Genomic DNA, 12,908 nt, shown 5'->3' with positions numbered 1-12,908 from the left:
TATTTAATCACTTTTGAAAAAAAAATATCATTGCTTACATCCTTTGAATACCCACGCCACGCCACTGCCACAGTTATAAAACATACATTTATTGCCTTTCGTAGCCATGATAATATTATTAAGAGGACGTGGCACTCCAGAAAAATATGCCGTAAAAACATGTTTTCGTACTTCCAATAATACGGCTTACTGAAGGGTTTTACGAGAAAAACACCTATTATGAAATTTGTAGAGGAGAATTTTATCTAGAATCGTATAGAGCCTGATTTTCGATATTTTTATTAATTATTCAAATAATTAAAACAATAAATAGTAAAAAAAACCATAAAATTCATTGTGAAATATTGGACGATTGAAAAAAGATATCAAAAATTGGGCTCTATACGATTCTAGATAAAATTCTCCTCTACATTTTTTATTATAGGTGTTTTTGCTTTATAACCCTTCAGTAAGCCGTATTATTGGAAGTACGAAACCATGTTTTACGGTAAAAAAAAGTATAATTACGCTCGGACATGTGCTGCGCTCATCGTCAGCGGCAGCCTTCGATACTCGGTCTTCATTCCTCCACCCCGCGTACAGTACCGTACCATAGACCAAAACGAGTTTTCTTATCGTGACCGCGCATGGTTTATAAATACTCAAATAATTATCGATACGTGAAATAATAATACTGAGTATGAATGTATGATTGGTATGAATATTATTGTTCGTATTTATATTCGTTATTCATATTATTTGCGCTACTGCTACTGTATAAAATCATCTATCGTAATGTTGAAGTTTTTCAACATATGATTAAAATATTTTTTTTTCAATTGAAGTAGAATATTTTTTGTATAATAATTTATTGTTGATAAATTTTTTTTTATTTTTAATAAAAAAATTAAATCAGTAAAAATTTCACCTATTATTAATAATTGAAAAAATGTAAAAGGAAAAACAGGAATATCAATGATGAATATTGTTTTATATTTTCCTATAATTTAATTATTGTTCTCGTAAGTCTTAATAGGTATAAGTATAGGAAATATATAGGTAAATTTGTTAAAAAAAAATAATTTTAAATACATACGATTCAATTAAAATCTGAAATATTATAAAATATTTGACTCTCATGCACAATATGTACAAACATATTTTGTTACATATACAATAAGCAAACATAATTAAACACAAAAGAACCAGATAAACTTAAAATCATAACGTAATATTAGTTGGTAGATATAGATATAGATAAATATACCTATATATTATAGATATTATAATAGTTATTGTCACTTTTGATTCCTATCATTTTAAAATGATAAAAACATGACAAAACAATAATTAAAATAATCTTTATAATATCGAAATAATTATGTAAGGAAAAAAACAAAATTTAAATGTTTTAACACTTTATTTTTTACATTATAATATATGTATATAAAAATAAATATATGATATATTAGTACCTATAGACTACAGGTACCTAAAATCATATAATTATTACAAATTAAATATTAAATTATAATCATTTAAATATTATTATACAAATATACAATTACATAATTATTATTAATCGTATAAATAACAGACGTATTAAAAAATTATAATATATTGACTAATTATTAATTCACAAAAATCATAATTTAAATTTCTAAAACTTATATTTAACAAATATACAGATATACACTTAAAAATAAAATATATATAGAATATAAAATGTATTCTTAAAAAATATATATAACTATACTTGCCTACATAGTGTGAATAAATTTAAATTTACATGAAATATAATTTTATTTTAAATTATTAAAGTGTATTATTATGTTTGAACCATGGGCTTAGGATAATAACCTAAATTTATATTTTCTAAAGCTGATTTTTTTTTTTTTATACAAAATTTTATACTTAAGTATAATAATATAACAGCTATTATCGTAATCAAATATTTATTTGTATATACAAATTCATAGGTTTTTTCTAATGTAAGTGAATTTAATAATTTTTCTTGTTGATCTAATTTTGCGTTTATTTTATCGAAAGACTCTTTATCAAATTTTAAATTTTTAATTTCATCTAAATGAATGGGTTTCGGATATAGTCGATTAACTGCAATATTACAGCACGAATCATTTAAAAGGCTTAACTCTAAAGGTTGTGTTACAAATGACGATTCTAATATTTGTTCTGTTATTATAACGCCCTGAGTCGTTTGAGCAAGACAACCAGCTTTCAGGAATAATTTACCAGAACTTTTTAATGTTAGCCTATGAATAAAAGATCGTTTATTACAAATTATCGTGATTATAGTAGGCTTTACACATACAAAGTACCAATTATTTTTGAAATATGATGGGTACCATAACTCTTTTTTAAATTCAGTGATATAAGTATCACATTGGGTAGGTTTGGCTATAGAATTTTTTAATATTTCTGTTACACAAATGGGATCAGTAACACTATTGTGTATGATTTCATTAAAACCACAAACAAAAGTGTTAGCAACTTTTACACAGTTATTGATATTAGACCAAATAAAATAATTTGTCACCAAATCGTCTGTTATTAAGTACATTGGATTTTCAGTCATATGTATAAATTGTCCTAATTCATTGATTGGAACATATATCGGTAGAATATAATATAATTTGAAAATGTCGATGATACATAATGGAATTTTTATTGAAAATATTAGTCTATCGTTCATTGGGTGAAGGTCTATGTGTAATATTTTGTATATTTCTTGTATATTATCTTCATTAAATTTTATAGGGAATTGTAAATTTTCCGGCAGGATATTTTCCATTCGTTTTATTTCCGACAAAAACTGATCTGGTGTAATTATAAAAACATCCAATTTATTCGTTTGAACGTTTGAAATTATTCTTTGTAACCTCGTTACAAATATATCTAATTCACTAATATTATTTTCAATCAGGGATATTAATCTTAGAATAATAATTTGTTTATTTTCGTCTGTTAATTCAATACTCATGGTGTTAATAGTGTTTTCAATTTTTTTCATATTTTTATCAAATAATAATTTATTGTCATTAAATGTTGTTATGGTTTCATTAAAATTTGTTATTGTGCTCCTTAAAATTGAAACTTGGTCTTCAACTATGTGTATCATATCTTTTTGATCATTCTCTAATTTGTTAATCGAACTATCATACCTTCTTACATCATCAGCGTCGGCAATGCCGAACATCCACTGTAATGCCGAACCCCCAGATTCAAATGATCGCCTAACCTTTTTACTATGCCTAGCCATTTGTCTAATAGTCTGTGTATCTGTATTAATTTTTTTTACACGCTTCTCCAACTGATTTAGAGTTATTTGGTATGTGTTATTAATTGCAAATGAGTTGATTGATTTTAACATGGTATTTACATCGATAAGGCTATTGATTAGATATTTTAAATCTATAAATGTATTGATGGTCCAACTACTTTTACATAATTTACCTTCTCCTATTATCTCGTACTGTAATCCTGGACTATTGGTGGTAAGAGTGAGGTTATAAAATGCAGCATCTCGATTTTCACTGGAAATAATATGATTGGTTAGCAGCAATAGTAGCATGGTACGACAAATCATATTCCAGGCATCCATTTTTGTTGTAATTCTATGATAAATAATTTTTATACTATTATAAAATATATATAATAACAAAAATATGTATATAAATTATAGGTATTTCGTACTTACTTGGTTTATTATTTTGACGTTATATAGGTACTTTAGCAAAATTTTATCGCAACAAGTATGATAGATGTAAAAAATATTGTACGTAAGACGTTCAAACGTTTGTTATTGGTATCAATAAAGAACACGAGAATTGCGTGATTTATAATATTACTGTTTTATTGAATTTAACACTAATTAATTGTATATTTGCACACTAATAATTATAAGATATTCTGAGAGGCACTGATTAAAAACTATAAGAGGTTCTGCTAAGACTATTAAAAAGATGCTTTGCTGAACAACACGGCTGTTGCTCACACTCTAGACCAGACTCGACTACTGACCACCAACAGGGCCCGTCGTCACGGTCTCTCCGAGGCTCTTAGGATGTGCTGATCTAGCCCTTTTTGGTCACGTAGACCATCGTGGGAATCTAAGTGTTCTCACACTCATTTTGCCCGAGTCAACACATTCCAACATTATATACACTAGTCTTTTGGACAAGATAAAAAAAACTTATATAACTATACGCATACGCATATACATATATATATATGCCTATACAGCAATATATTGACTATACAGCTATATATAGCTGGTCGTCCGTTCAAAAAGGGTTTATTCAGCAGATTCCTTTAATTTTAATATAATATGTTGTAAATAGCTGTAACATATAACAATTAGTAAGACGTGATCGTGTGACTCGACTACACTAACTGTGATCTACTTTGGTCTGTTATTTTTATTTCTTAAAAATTGATATACAAAAATTGAAAAATGTTTAAGTCAAAAAATCAACAATGCAATACGAAGGATGTAAAAGTGTATTTTTTAACTAATTGTTTTAAAGTTAATTTATTGGAAGCTAAAAAAATGCTTAGGAACCCAACTAATGTATCAAACGTTGTCCAATGTTCAAAACTTGAGCCACAGCCAGGTAAGTGGTATATTTGTATAAATTGTAATCAAACAGAATTTACCTCAGATGGGATCGAATGGCAAGTAACAGGCACAAATGTATTACCAAACGATAAAAACCCTATTGTGCATGTCGAATACTTTGCATCGGAAAATGTACACAAAAGTGTCTTTAAATTAGTTGAAAAAAATCGATATAATGCAATTTTAATCAACTATGTGGAATCTTCACACTTGAATATTACTAACTCACCGAAAATTGAAACTGAAATCAAAAAACCAAAATCGTTTGTTTCTAAAAAGAGATCTATGAAAAGTATAATGAAAGATCGTTTAAAAATATTCAAAAACTTAAGTAATGAAGAAATAATGGATAATCAATCAACTATTGAACTAATTAAGTAATCATAACTATTTTTTAAATTACAACATAATATTATGTCATATATTGTTTTTTTCTGTTAGAAACAAAAATATTGACTCGCCCACTTTAGGCGCCGATAACTGTCTTCCAGGTACTTCGACATCAATCCCTACTTCCGATTGGTAATAATATACTAAACACTTTATGTACTTATTATGTACAATACTATATTACTATATACTTAATATTTTAGTTAAAAATAATATATCTATTAATTAATTAACTGTTTTATAGTACAAAGGGTGATATACCACTATTGATAAGTAGTACACCATCAAATAGAACTTATATAAATGCCAATGATTTGGATATATCGAATGTGGAAAATTACGAACTTACAACTTCTTGCGATAATACTCATAATAATCCGTAAGTTAAATATTTTAAACATATTTTTATTATTTGTAAAGAGAGAACTAGCAGTTTATTTAAATTTGTATTAATATTATGGTGGTGTTGCTACAGTGATTTTTGCATTAGTTCACCACAAATAGCGAGTTGTGTAGAATTTACAGCAGAGACAAGTACACCAAAACTGAAATTGCAAGTACAAAACCAATTTGATGAACCTGAATTAACTGTTAAACTTACGGCTACTGAAATAAATTCATCTTTCGAGTAAAATTTATATTAAATCATATAGTAGTTTTTTATGTATTTTAAATAAATTGTAGTGTAGAGTCTAGACAATATTTTCATTATGTATAGGTGTGCTAAAATCCATGACGAATTTATTGACTCTCACGCACTGACTGTCAGTTCAGTCTCAGAGGTAGAAAAAAGCCTCATGTAAGAATTTTGTTACCATCCGTAATGTTTTATGAATTAAAATTTAAATTAATTACCTATATATTTATCTAGTGAAAGAGCAGGTGAAATAAATGGGTGTAGGATTGTAGACATCGGATATGTTTTTAGTCAAGTTCTTGATTGTACTCACGAAGGAATGTATGGATGTAATTTTATGAACATGGAATATATATCAGAATTTAGGAAAGGTTACTATTCACAATTTTTGTTCAAATGTAAAATGTGCAATATTCAAAAAAAAATATATTCTTCAAAATTTAATGAAAATCTTCAAAATCAATGGTCAATAAATAAAGCTATTGTAAATAGCACTATTGCAATTGGTAATTAAAATATTGATTTAAATGTAATGCTTTGCGATTTTGTTTTAATTAAATAGTAATTTATTGTACGAGTAGGAATTGGCTATACCCAACTAGCCGAATTTTCTGCTGGTTTAGAAATACCATACATGTCTGCAAAAATGTACCATTCATTTCAGTCAGTTCTCCAAGATGATATTAAAGGCACAGCTTGGTCAGAAATGAAAGCGGCAGGAGATGAAGAAAGAAAATATGCTATAGAATCGGGTTCTGTTGATAATAATGGTATACCACTCATTACAGTTGTTGCGGACGCTCAGTGGTCCAAGCGGAGCTATAAAACAAAATACGACGCTTTTTCCGGAGTGGTAAGTGTTTTAAACAATTTAAAAATTACATAATAAAATAAAATTCAAATAACTATTAATTAAATTAATAGACAAATCTATAACTAATCTTAACTAATTTTTACGTGACTTTAGGCAAGTATTATTGGATACAAAACAAAAAAAATACTTTTTGTCGGAATCAGAAACCGATATTGCGTAATTTGTGAACGTTCTTCTAATAAAAATATTGAAAAACCTATACACACATGCTTCCTGAATTGGAAACACGGTGCTACAAGTATTGAAGCGGACGGAGTAGCCGAAGGTTTTACCAAGAGTTTCGAAATGCATGGCGTTAAATATTCAAAATTAATTGGTAAGATACAATTACGTTTATTACATAAATAAAAATTTATAATCAAATTTTATGAATTTTTAACAACAAAATAACTTTAAATTTACGCGATTTTATCATATTTTGTAAAAAATTGAAGAAATAAAAAAAATGTGACCGACGATTTTTTTAATGGCAATAAGTACAACTTATAAACATTCTTGTATTTTTCACTCCGTTCAGATTAAAAAAATGTTTTAGGTGACGGTGACAGTAGTGTCACAAAAAGGCTAAATGAAATACTACCGTATGGTCCGAGCCTAAGAGTCGAAAAAATTGAATGCAGAAATCATATGCTTAGGAACTATTCCCAAAAAATGTCTGCACTCACTAAACGGACAGAATTTCCTATTGCAATAAGAAAAAAAATTGCTGATAACCTTGTTAGGCTTAGAACTGATATAACCAAAGCTATACAGTATAGAAAATCTGAGGAAAAACCATTACAACAGAAAATTTTAAGTAAGTACCTACCTAATTTATGTTATTGTTTATTACATTTTATTTATTTGGGGCTTTTTAGATCTTAAATACGACATAACCAACGCACCAAACCATCGACTTTTTGATTGCCATAAAAAATGTGCTCCTTATTTTTGCGAAAAATCTGCAGATAACTTAGTTGATAACTGCAAGACAAATGAAAATGATGGTATAGTCAAAGAAATTAATATAATTGTTTCTCGTTTGGCTAATAATGCAAAGAGTCTTATATTGGACGTAGACAATAACATTTGCGAACAATTTAATAGTGTTATTAATAAATTTCTTGGTGGCAAAAGAATAAATTATAATCAAAGGAGTTCTTATAATACAAGGATATTAGCAGCCGTGGTTAGTTTTAATTCTAGCGAGTATTTAAGAGCTGTAAAAAAACATATCACTCAAACAAGTCCTGGTAAGATAACATTTTTTTTTGAAAATTATTATTATATACAAATGTAAAATAACCTATTAATTATTTTTTTTGTTAGGAAAAACGGCTAAATCATTTTTGAGTCAAGTAATAAAAAAACGTTCTGCTTGCCAAAAACGAAGACGACTTTCGACCAAACTTAAATATAAAGTAAAACGACGACCAAAAGCTAGTTCCAAACCAGACGAACATTATGGTAACGCAGACATATTAGACGGTATGTAATGATAAGCTCATATATTATTGTAAATTGTAATAAATAAACTTAATTATATCTAATTAATAACTGTCGTATTGTTTACGTTATTATAGGTATAAGAGAAGTCGATGATCCATCATTTGTAAAAGATATGGAACAGTTTCTGAAGTAGGTACTATAGGCAAACAACGATATAAATACTGAATACCCAATACCTAGCTATTATTCGTTTTATTCAATAATTTCGTTTCTAAAGGACTTTATATGACGTCAACCGCACCACAGTAGAAGAAACTACAAGACATCAAGCCGAAAGTGAAAACTGGAGGGCAGAAAGGATGATTCGACTCACCGCTAGTAACTTTGGTCGTGTATGCAAAATGCGTCGTAATACTAGTTGCAAAAATATAGTGCATTCAATCTTATATCTAACATTCAATAACAAGTTAGTTTAATGTTATACACTTAAAATACCGCACTATAATTAAAATGTGCATTGTTAATATTAAGAATATTTTTATTTCTATTTCTTTTTTTATTTAATAGATTCTATATTTTTTTATTTTATAGGTCTGTCCAGTATGGTAGGGATATGGAAGACGAGGCAAAAACAAAATTTGAAGAAAAGTTCGGTTACAAAATAAAAAAATGTGGTCTTTTGATTGATACGCAAATTCCATATTTAGCTGCTAGTCCAGGTTTAACAAGATTTGATTTTCTTACTATTTTCTCTAGTATATAATAAAATAATTAATTAATTAATATTACGATATTTTTTTTTTCAAAATTATTTTAGATGGAATTATTGGTGATACTGCTATCGTTGAAATTAAATGTCCTTATGCTGCAAAAGACACGGAAAATGAGATGGAGGCTGTATCCACTGGCAAAGTTTGTTTTCTACTAAAAAAATACCTTTCCTTATTTATTTTTTTAAAACCTAATTTATTTAACACAGCTGAAATATTGTTCCATCAAAGAAAACAAATTGGTATTAAGTAAAAATCATATTTACTACTACCAAATTCAAGGACAATTGCATATTTCTCAAAAGGAACAATGCTTTTTTATTATATACACGACTAATTGGATGTCAGTCCAGATAATAAAATATGATGATGATTTTTGGAGCACACATATGGTCGATAAATTAAAAACGTAAACATTGTTAGAATTAATATTGATTTAACTTTTGTTAAATCCAATATTTAGTTTTTAATAAAATATAGTAAGTATATCAATATTCAATTTTATACTTATAGGTTTTATCTAAACTGTTTGCTGCCAGAAATCGTGGATCCTGTTTATAAATATAGATTTATGAAATCAGACATAAGAGAGTCAAAAATAATTTTACAGCAAATGAAAATCGCAAAACAGCTATTTAATAACAGATTAACGTGAAAGACGAAACACAAAAATTTAATATTAATTCAATTGTGTTATTTTTATTTACTATGTTAACTATATTGATTATTATTATTTTATTTTATTTTATTTGAATTAGAAGTAATAAAGGTATAAATACGAATCAAGCTATATTGTATTACAGTTTTTACGATCTATATTTTAGTGTATATACAAATGCTAGCAGTAACTTAATTTAAAAAATAGAAGGTGGGTACGCGGCGCGCGGTTATCAAGAAAATAGTACATTGCGACATATAAGTATTCAGAAGAACGTTCATATAATAATAAGCGACGCTCCCGAACGAGCAGCCGTCGACTGCGAATAGTGGGCGTGGCTTAACGCCGCGTGCTTGCGGATCGCGAAAACACCTAACAGCGCATTCTCTTGGACGTTGTATACGTTTCGCTTTGGGTGCCACGTCCTCTTAATAATAATTGTTAATTTACCAAAGAGTTGGAAATCGTGTTACCGCGGCTCGTGCAGACTGCATAATGCAGAAGTGCTAAATTATTAAATTTGTAATGTAATAATTATTTTAAATTATTGTGTTTGTGTTTGTGTTTGTGTTAAATGATATAATTTACGTTATATTCTTTTGTTGTATTATTTATACAATAGATTCTTGTCCACAGCGTTAACGATTGTTATTTATATTAATATTATTTTATTATTATTTTACTCTGTATCGCAATTTATTTTTAGCATATTAAATCGCCCGAACGCCGATCATATCCCCCTGTACATCTTCCGCGTCAATTTGGTTATTATTGTAAATTATTTTTCGATATTACAAGTGAGTGCGCGATCTATTGAGGCGTTGTGATATTAATTTACGTGTTTCCATATCATCTATACCCGTGGGCTATCTATAGTATATTTAATCTATGAATTTACCGACTACATATTAGAAACATATATAACCAATGACGCGGAGTTTCCACCACAGATATGGGCCGAATTTGTATCCTCAACGATGCGCACTACAAATAATTGTGAATCATTTCATAAAAAATTAAATAGTTCATTCAATTCGTCACACCCAAACATATTTAATTTCATTGAAATTTTAAAAAGCATGCAATGTGATACGTACATTACATTGCGAAGTCGGGGAACAAGAAGCAAAATAATGACTGATAAAGAAACATTTATACATGACAAAATTTATGAATTGCAAGCAAAACAAATTACTCGGTTACACTATGTGCAAGAATTGTCTCATAAATTTTTACCAGTATCTTAATTCGAATTTTTATAAAATTATTTTTTTCACTATTCACATTTTTACAGACATTTTTACTCATTTTTATATTATATTTTTTAATTATAAACAAAACAGCAAAACTAATATTTTTAACCATACCAATATTAATACAATTAATATTGCCAGTTCTAAGTCTGAAAAATGGGAAGAAAAATATTGATTTTGTAACCCTTAAACTTAATTTACATAACAATAATAAAAATTTAGGTAGGCAAATATATAAAAATATACCCGGGCCGCAATTTACATAAAAAACTTGAAACGGGACGCAATTTACAGCTACCCCTCCAGCCGGTACCCGCATCGCATTTCACTCACACTAATAATCATTTACAACTAACACATAGAACTCGGGCGGGTAAGACGAGATCATGAATTGCCTAAATGATGTCCCTTAAATAATAACCGTAGCGAGGCCCCTTAAAATACTGGATATCCCATTGCCGCACACGTATATTTTGGACGATTATCGTCACTTATCGACAATTATCTATAACGACATTTATCTGTAAAAGATTGTATTCACAGTGTACAAATTTGTAGTGCGTTTTTAGTCGTCTTTCAATCTTTGAATCATTCCACGTGACATTTAAAATAAAATCAATATAATATGTTTAAACTTTTACTAATAACCGTGGTACCTAATAGTTCTATTCATTTCGACAACTATAACTTTCGTTATTTTGGAACTAATAAAAGTTCAGGTGATATTGTTTGGAGGTGTGTGCAAAAAACATGTAATGTAACTATTATCACCAATAATGAAAAAACGGTTTTAATTCGCAATAATATTAAAGAATACCTACACGAGGAGGACAATGATGAACAAAAAAAAGAACTACAAAAAATTCGTACAGCTATTAAACGTGAAGCTATTGAAAATGTATATGAAAAGCGAATAAAAATAATTCGTAAAGAATTATCAAGTATTGAAGACTTACGTACTGACTAAGTATTACTAATACTACTACAAATTATGACTAAAAATTATTTTTAACTATTTAATTCTATGTAACATTTTTTCAAATTTTTATATTTAATAAATTTATGTGGTATCGTACCATTTGTTGTATGCGGAATTAGACTATACCTTTTTATAAATCTGTGCGGTATCGTACTATTTTTGTGTGCGGTATTGGGTCATGTTTGTGCGGTAATGGAAAGCGCCGGATAAATTGTAGCAATCGTGCTATTAAAATAGACAAACGTATATGCAATCGTATTCGTATATCAACATTAGCGTCCGTATCGAGATACAGATACAAGATACAATTTTATCTAATACACAATATGTTAAGATGCTGCTCAATCCTGTATATTATTATATTAGGTAGGTATATATTATTTAACGCCATCCCTGCCGGGTATACAAGGAGAGTTCCGCTGCTGTTATACAGTTCAGCAGGACGCAGGAGTGTGTGTGTGTGTGTGTGTGTGTGTGTGACGGTCGTAGTTAATATAACCAAAACAATATAAGAAAAAAAATTATTAAAACGAAATGATAATATAATAAAACGAAATCTTGGTATTTCCTTTTTACAATCGCTTACATCTTCTTCCATACAGACTATAACAATAATTAAATAATAATTAATATTCTTTTAAAATATTTTCCGCAATATTCTACTTTAGCTAAGTAATTAGTATTATTATTTTAAAATTTTTAAATAGGTTCTTCATTGAATAACATTTGTTTTAGATTCTGAACGGAGTGATGAATGTATTGATTTTACAATGATGTGTGTGTTTTTGTTTTTTTGTGTCTGTCATCACGTTTTGGAGTAGTAATAATGCTTCGATTTTTGACTTCAGCCCCTCTTTGAATAGGAAAATTCATCTAGTTGGTACTTTGAAGGAGTCAAAAGTAAAAAATTTCCAGTAGTTTTCAAAAGCGTCGGGAAAAAACCCTAAAAAAAAAAACGGAAAAAACGGGAATTTTTATGCATAACAACTTTTCGATTTTACTGTAACTCAAAAACGAATCATTGTAAATACTTGAAATTTTCACCAAATGTTTATATTATGGTTATCTATTTACGATTAAATTTTCAAAATATTTTGACCTTTTTTAAGCTACTTATAGACAATTGAAATTTTCTTAAAATGCCAATAAAAAAAATATGGCTATCCAAAAAATCTTTAAAATTTAATACAAGGTTTATTATAAGTTGTACTTATCGTAGTAGAAGAAAAATCAAAAATCGTTTATCACAATTTTTGTTTAAAAGCATTTAAAGTTCAAATGTTTACAAAATATATCAAAAT

The 12,908-nt window shown here is 28.0% G+C and overlaps 2 protein-coding genes across 2 annotated transcripts; one reads left to right on the top strand and one right to left on the bottom strand.

Moving 5' to 3' along the window:
- Positions 1-1,807: 1,807 nt before the first annotated feature.
- LOC132925354 (uncharacterized) lies at positions 1,808-5,287 on the bottom strand. The gene is made up of 2 exons (XM_060989758.1): positions 3,698-5,287; positions 1,808-3,614 (listed from the first exon to the last, which is right to left on the bottom strand). Exon 2 carries the CDS (start codon positions 3,599-3,601, stop codon positions 1,808-1,810), a length of 1,794 nt encoding a protein of 597 aa, XP_060845741.1. The 5' UTR covers positions 3,602-3,614; positions 3,698-5,287.
- Positions 5,288-6,021: 734 nt separating this feature from the next.
- On the top strand, positions 6,022-9,507 carry LOC132925352 (uncharacterized). The gene is made up of 12 exons (XM_060989757.1): positions 6,022-6,151; positions 6,227-6,498; positions 6,613-6,835; positions 7,055-7,315; positions 7,377-7,751; positions 7,828-7,986; positions 8,082-8,136; positions 8,225-8,413; positions 8,539-8,666; positions 8,765-8,859; positions 8,927-9,126; positions 9,231-9,507. Exons 1-12 carry the CDS (start codon positions 6,049-6,051, stop codon positions 9,370-9,372), a joined length of 2,202 nt encoding a protein of 733 aa, XP_060845740.1. The 5' UTR covers positions 6,022-6,048; the 3' UTR covers positions 9,373-9,507.
- The last annotated feature ends 3,401 nt before the right edge of the window (positions 9,508-12,908 follow it).

Source organism: Rhopalosiphum padi, chromosome 3 (assembly GCF_020882245.1).
Source record: "Rhopalosiphum padi isolate XX-2018 chromosome 3, ASM2088224v1, whole genome shotgun sequence".
Lineage (NCBI taxonomy): Eukaryota > Metazoa > Arthropoda > Insecta > Hemiptera > Aphididae > Rhopalosiphum > Rhopalosiphum padi.
The sequence above is the reverse complement of the archived record's forward strand: the minus strand, read 5'-3'. Positions and strand labels throughout refer to the sequence as shown.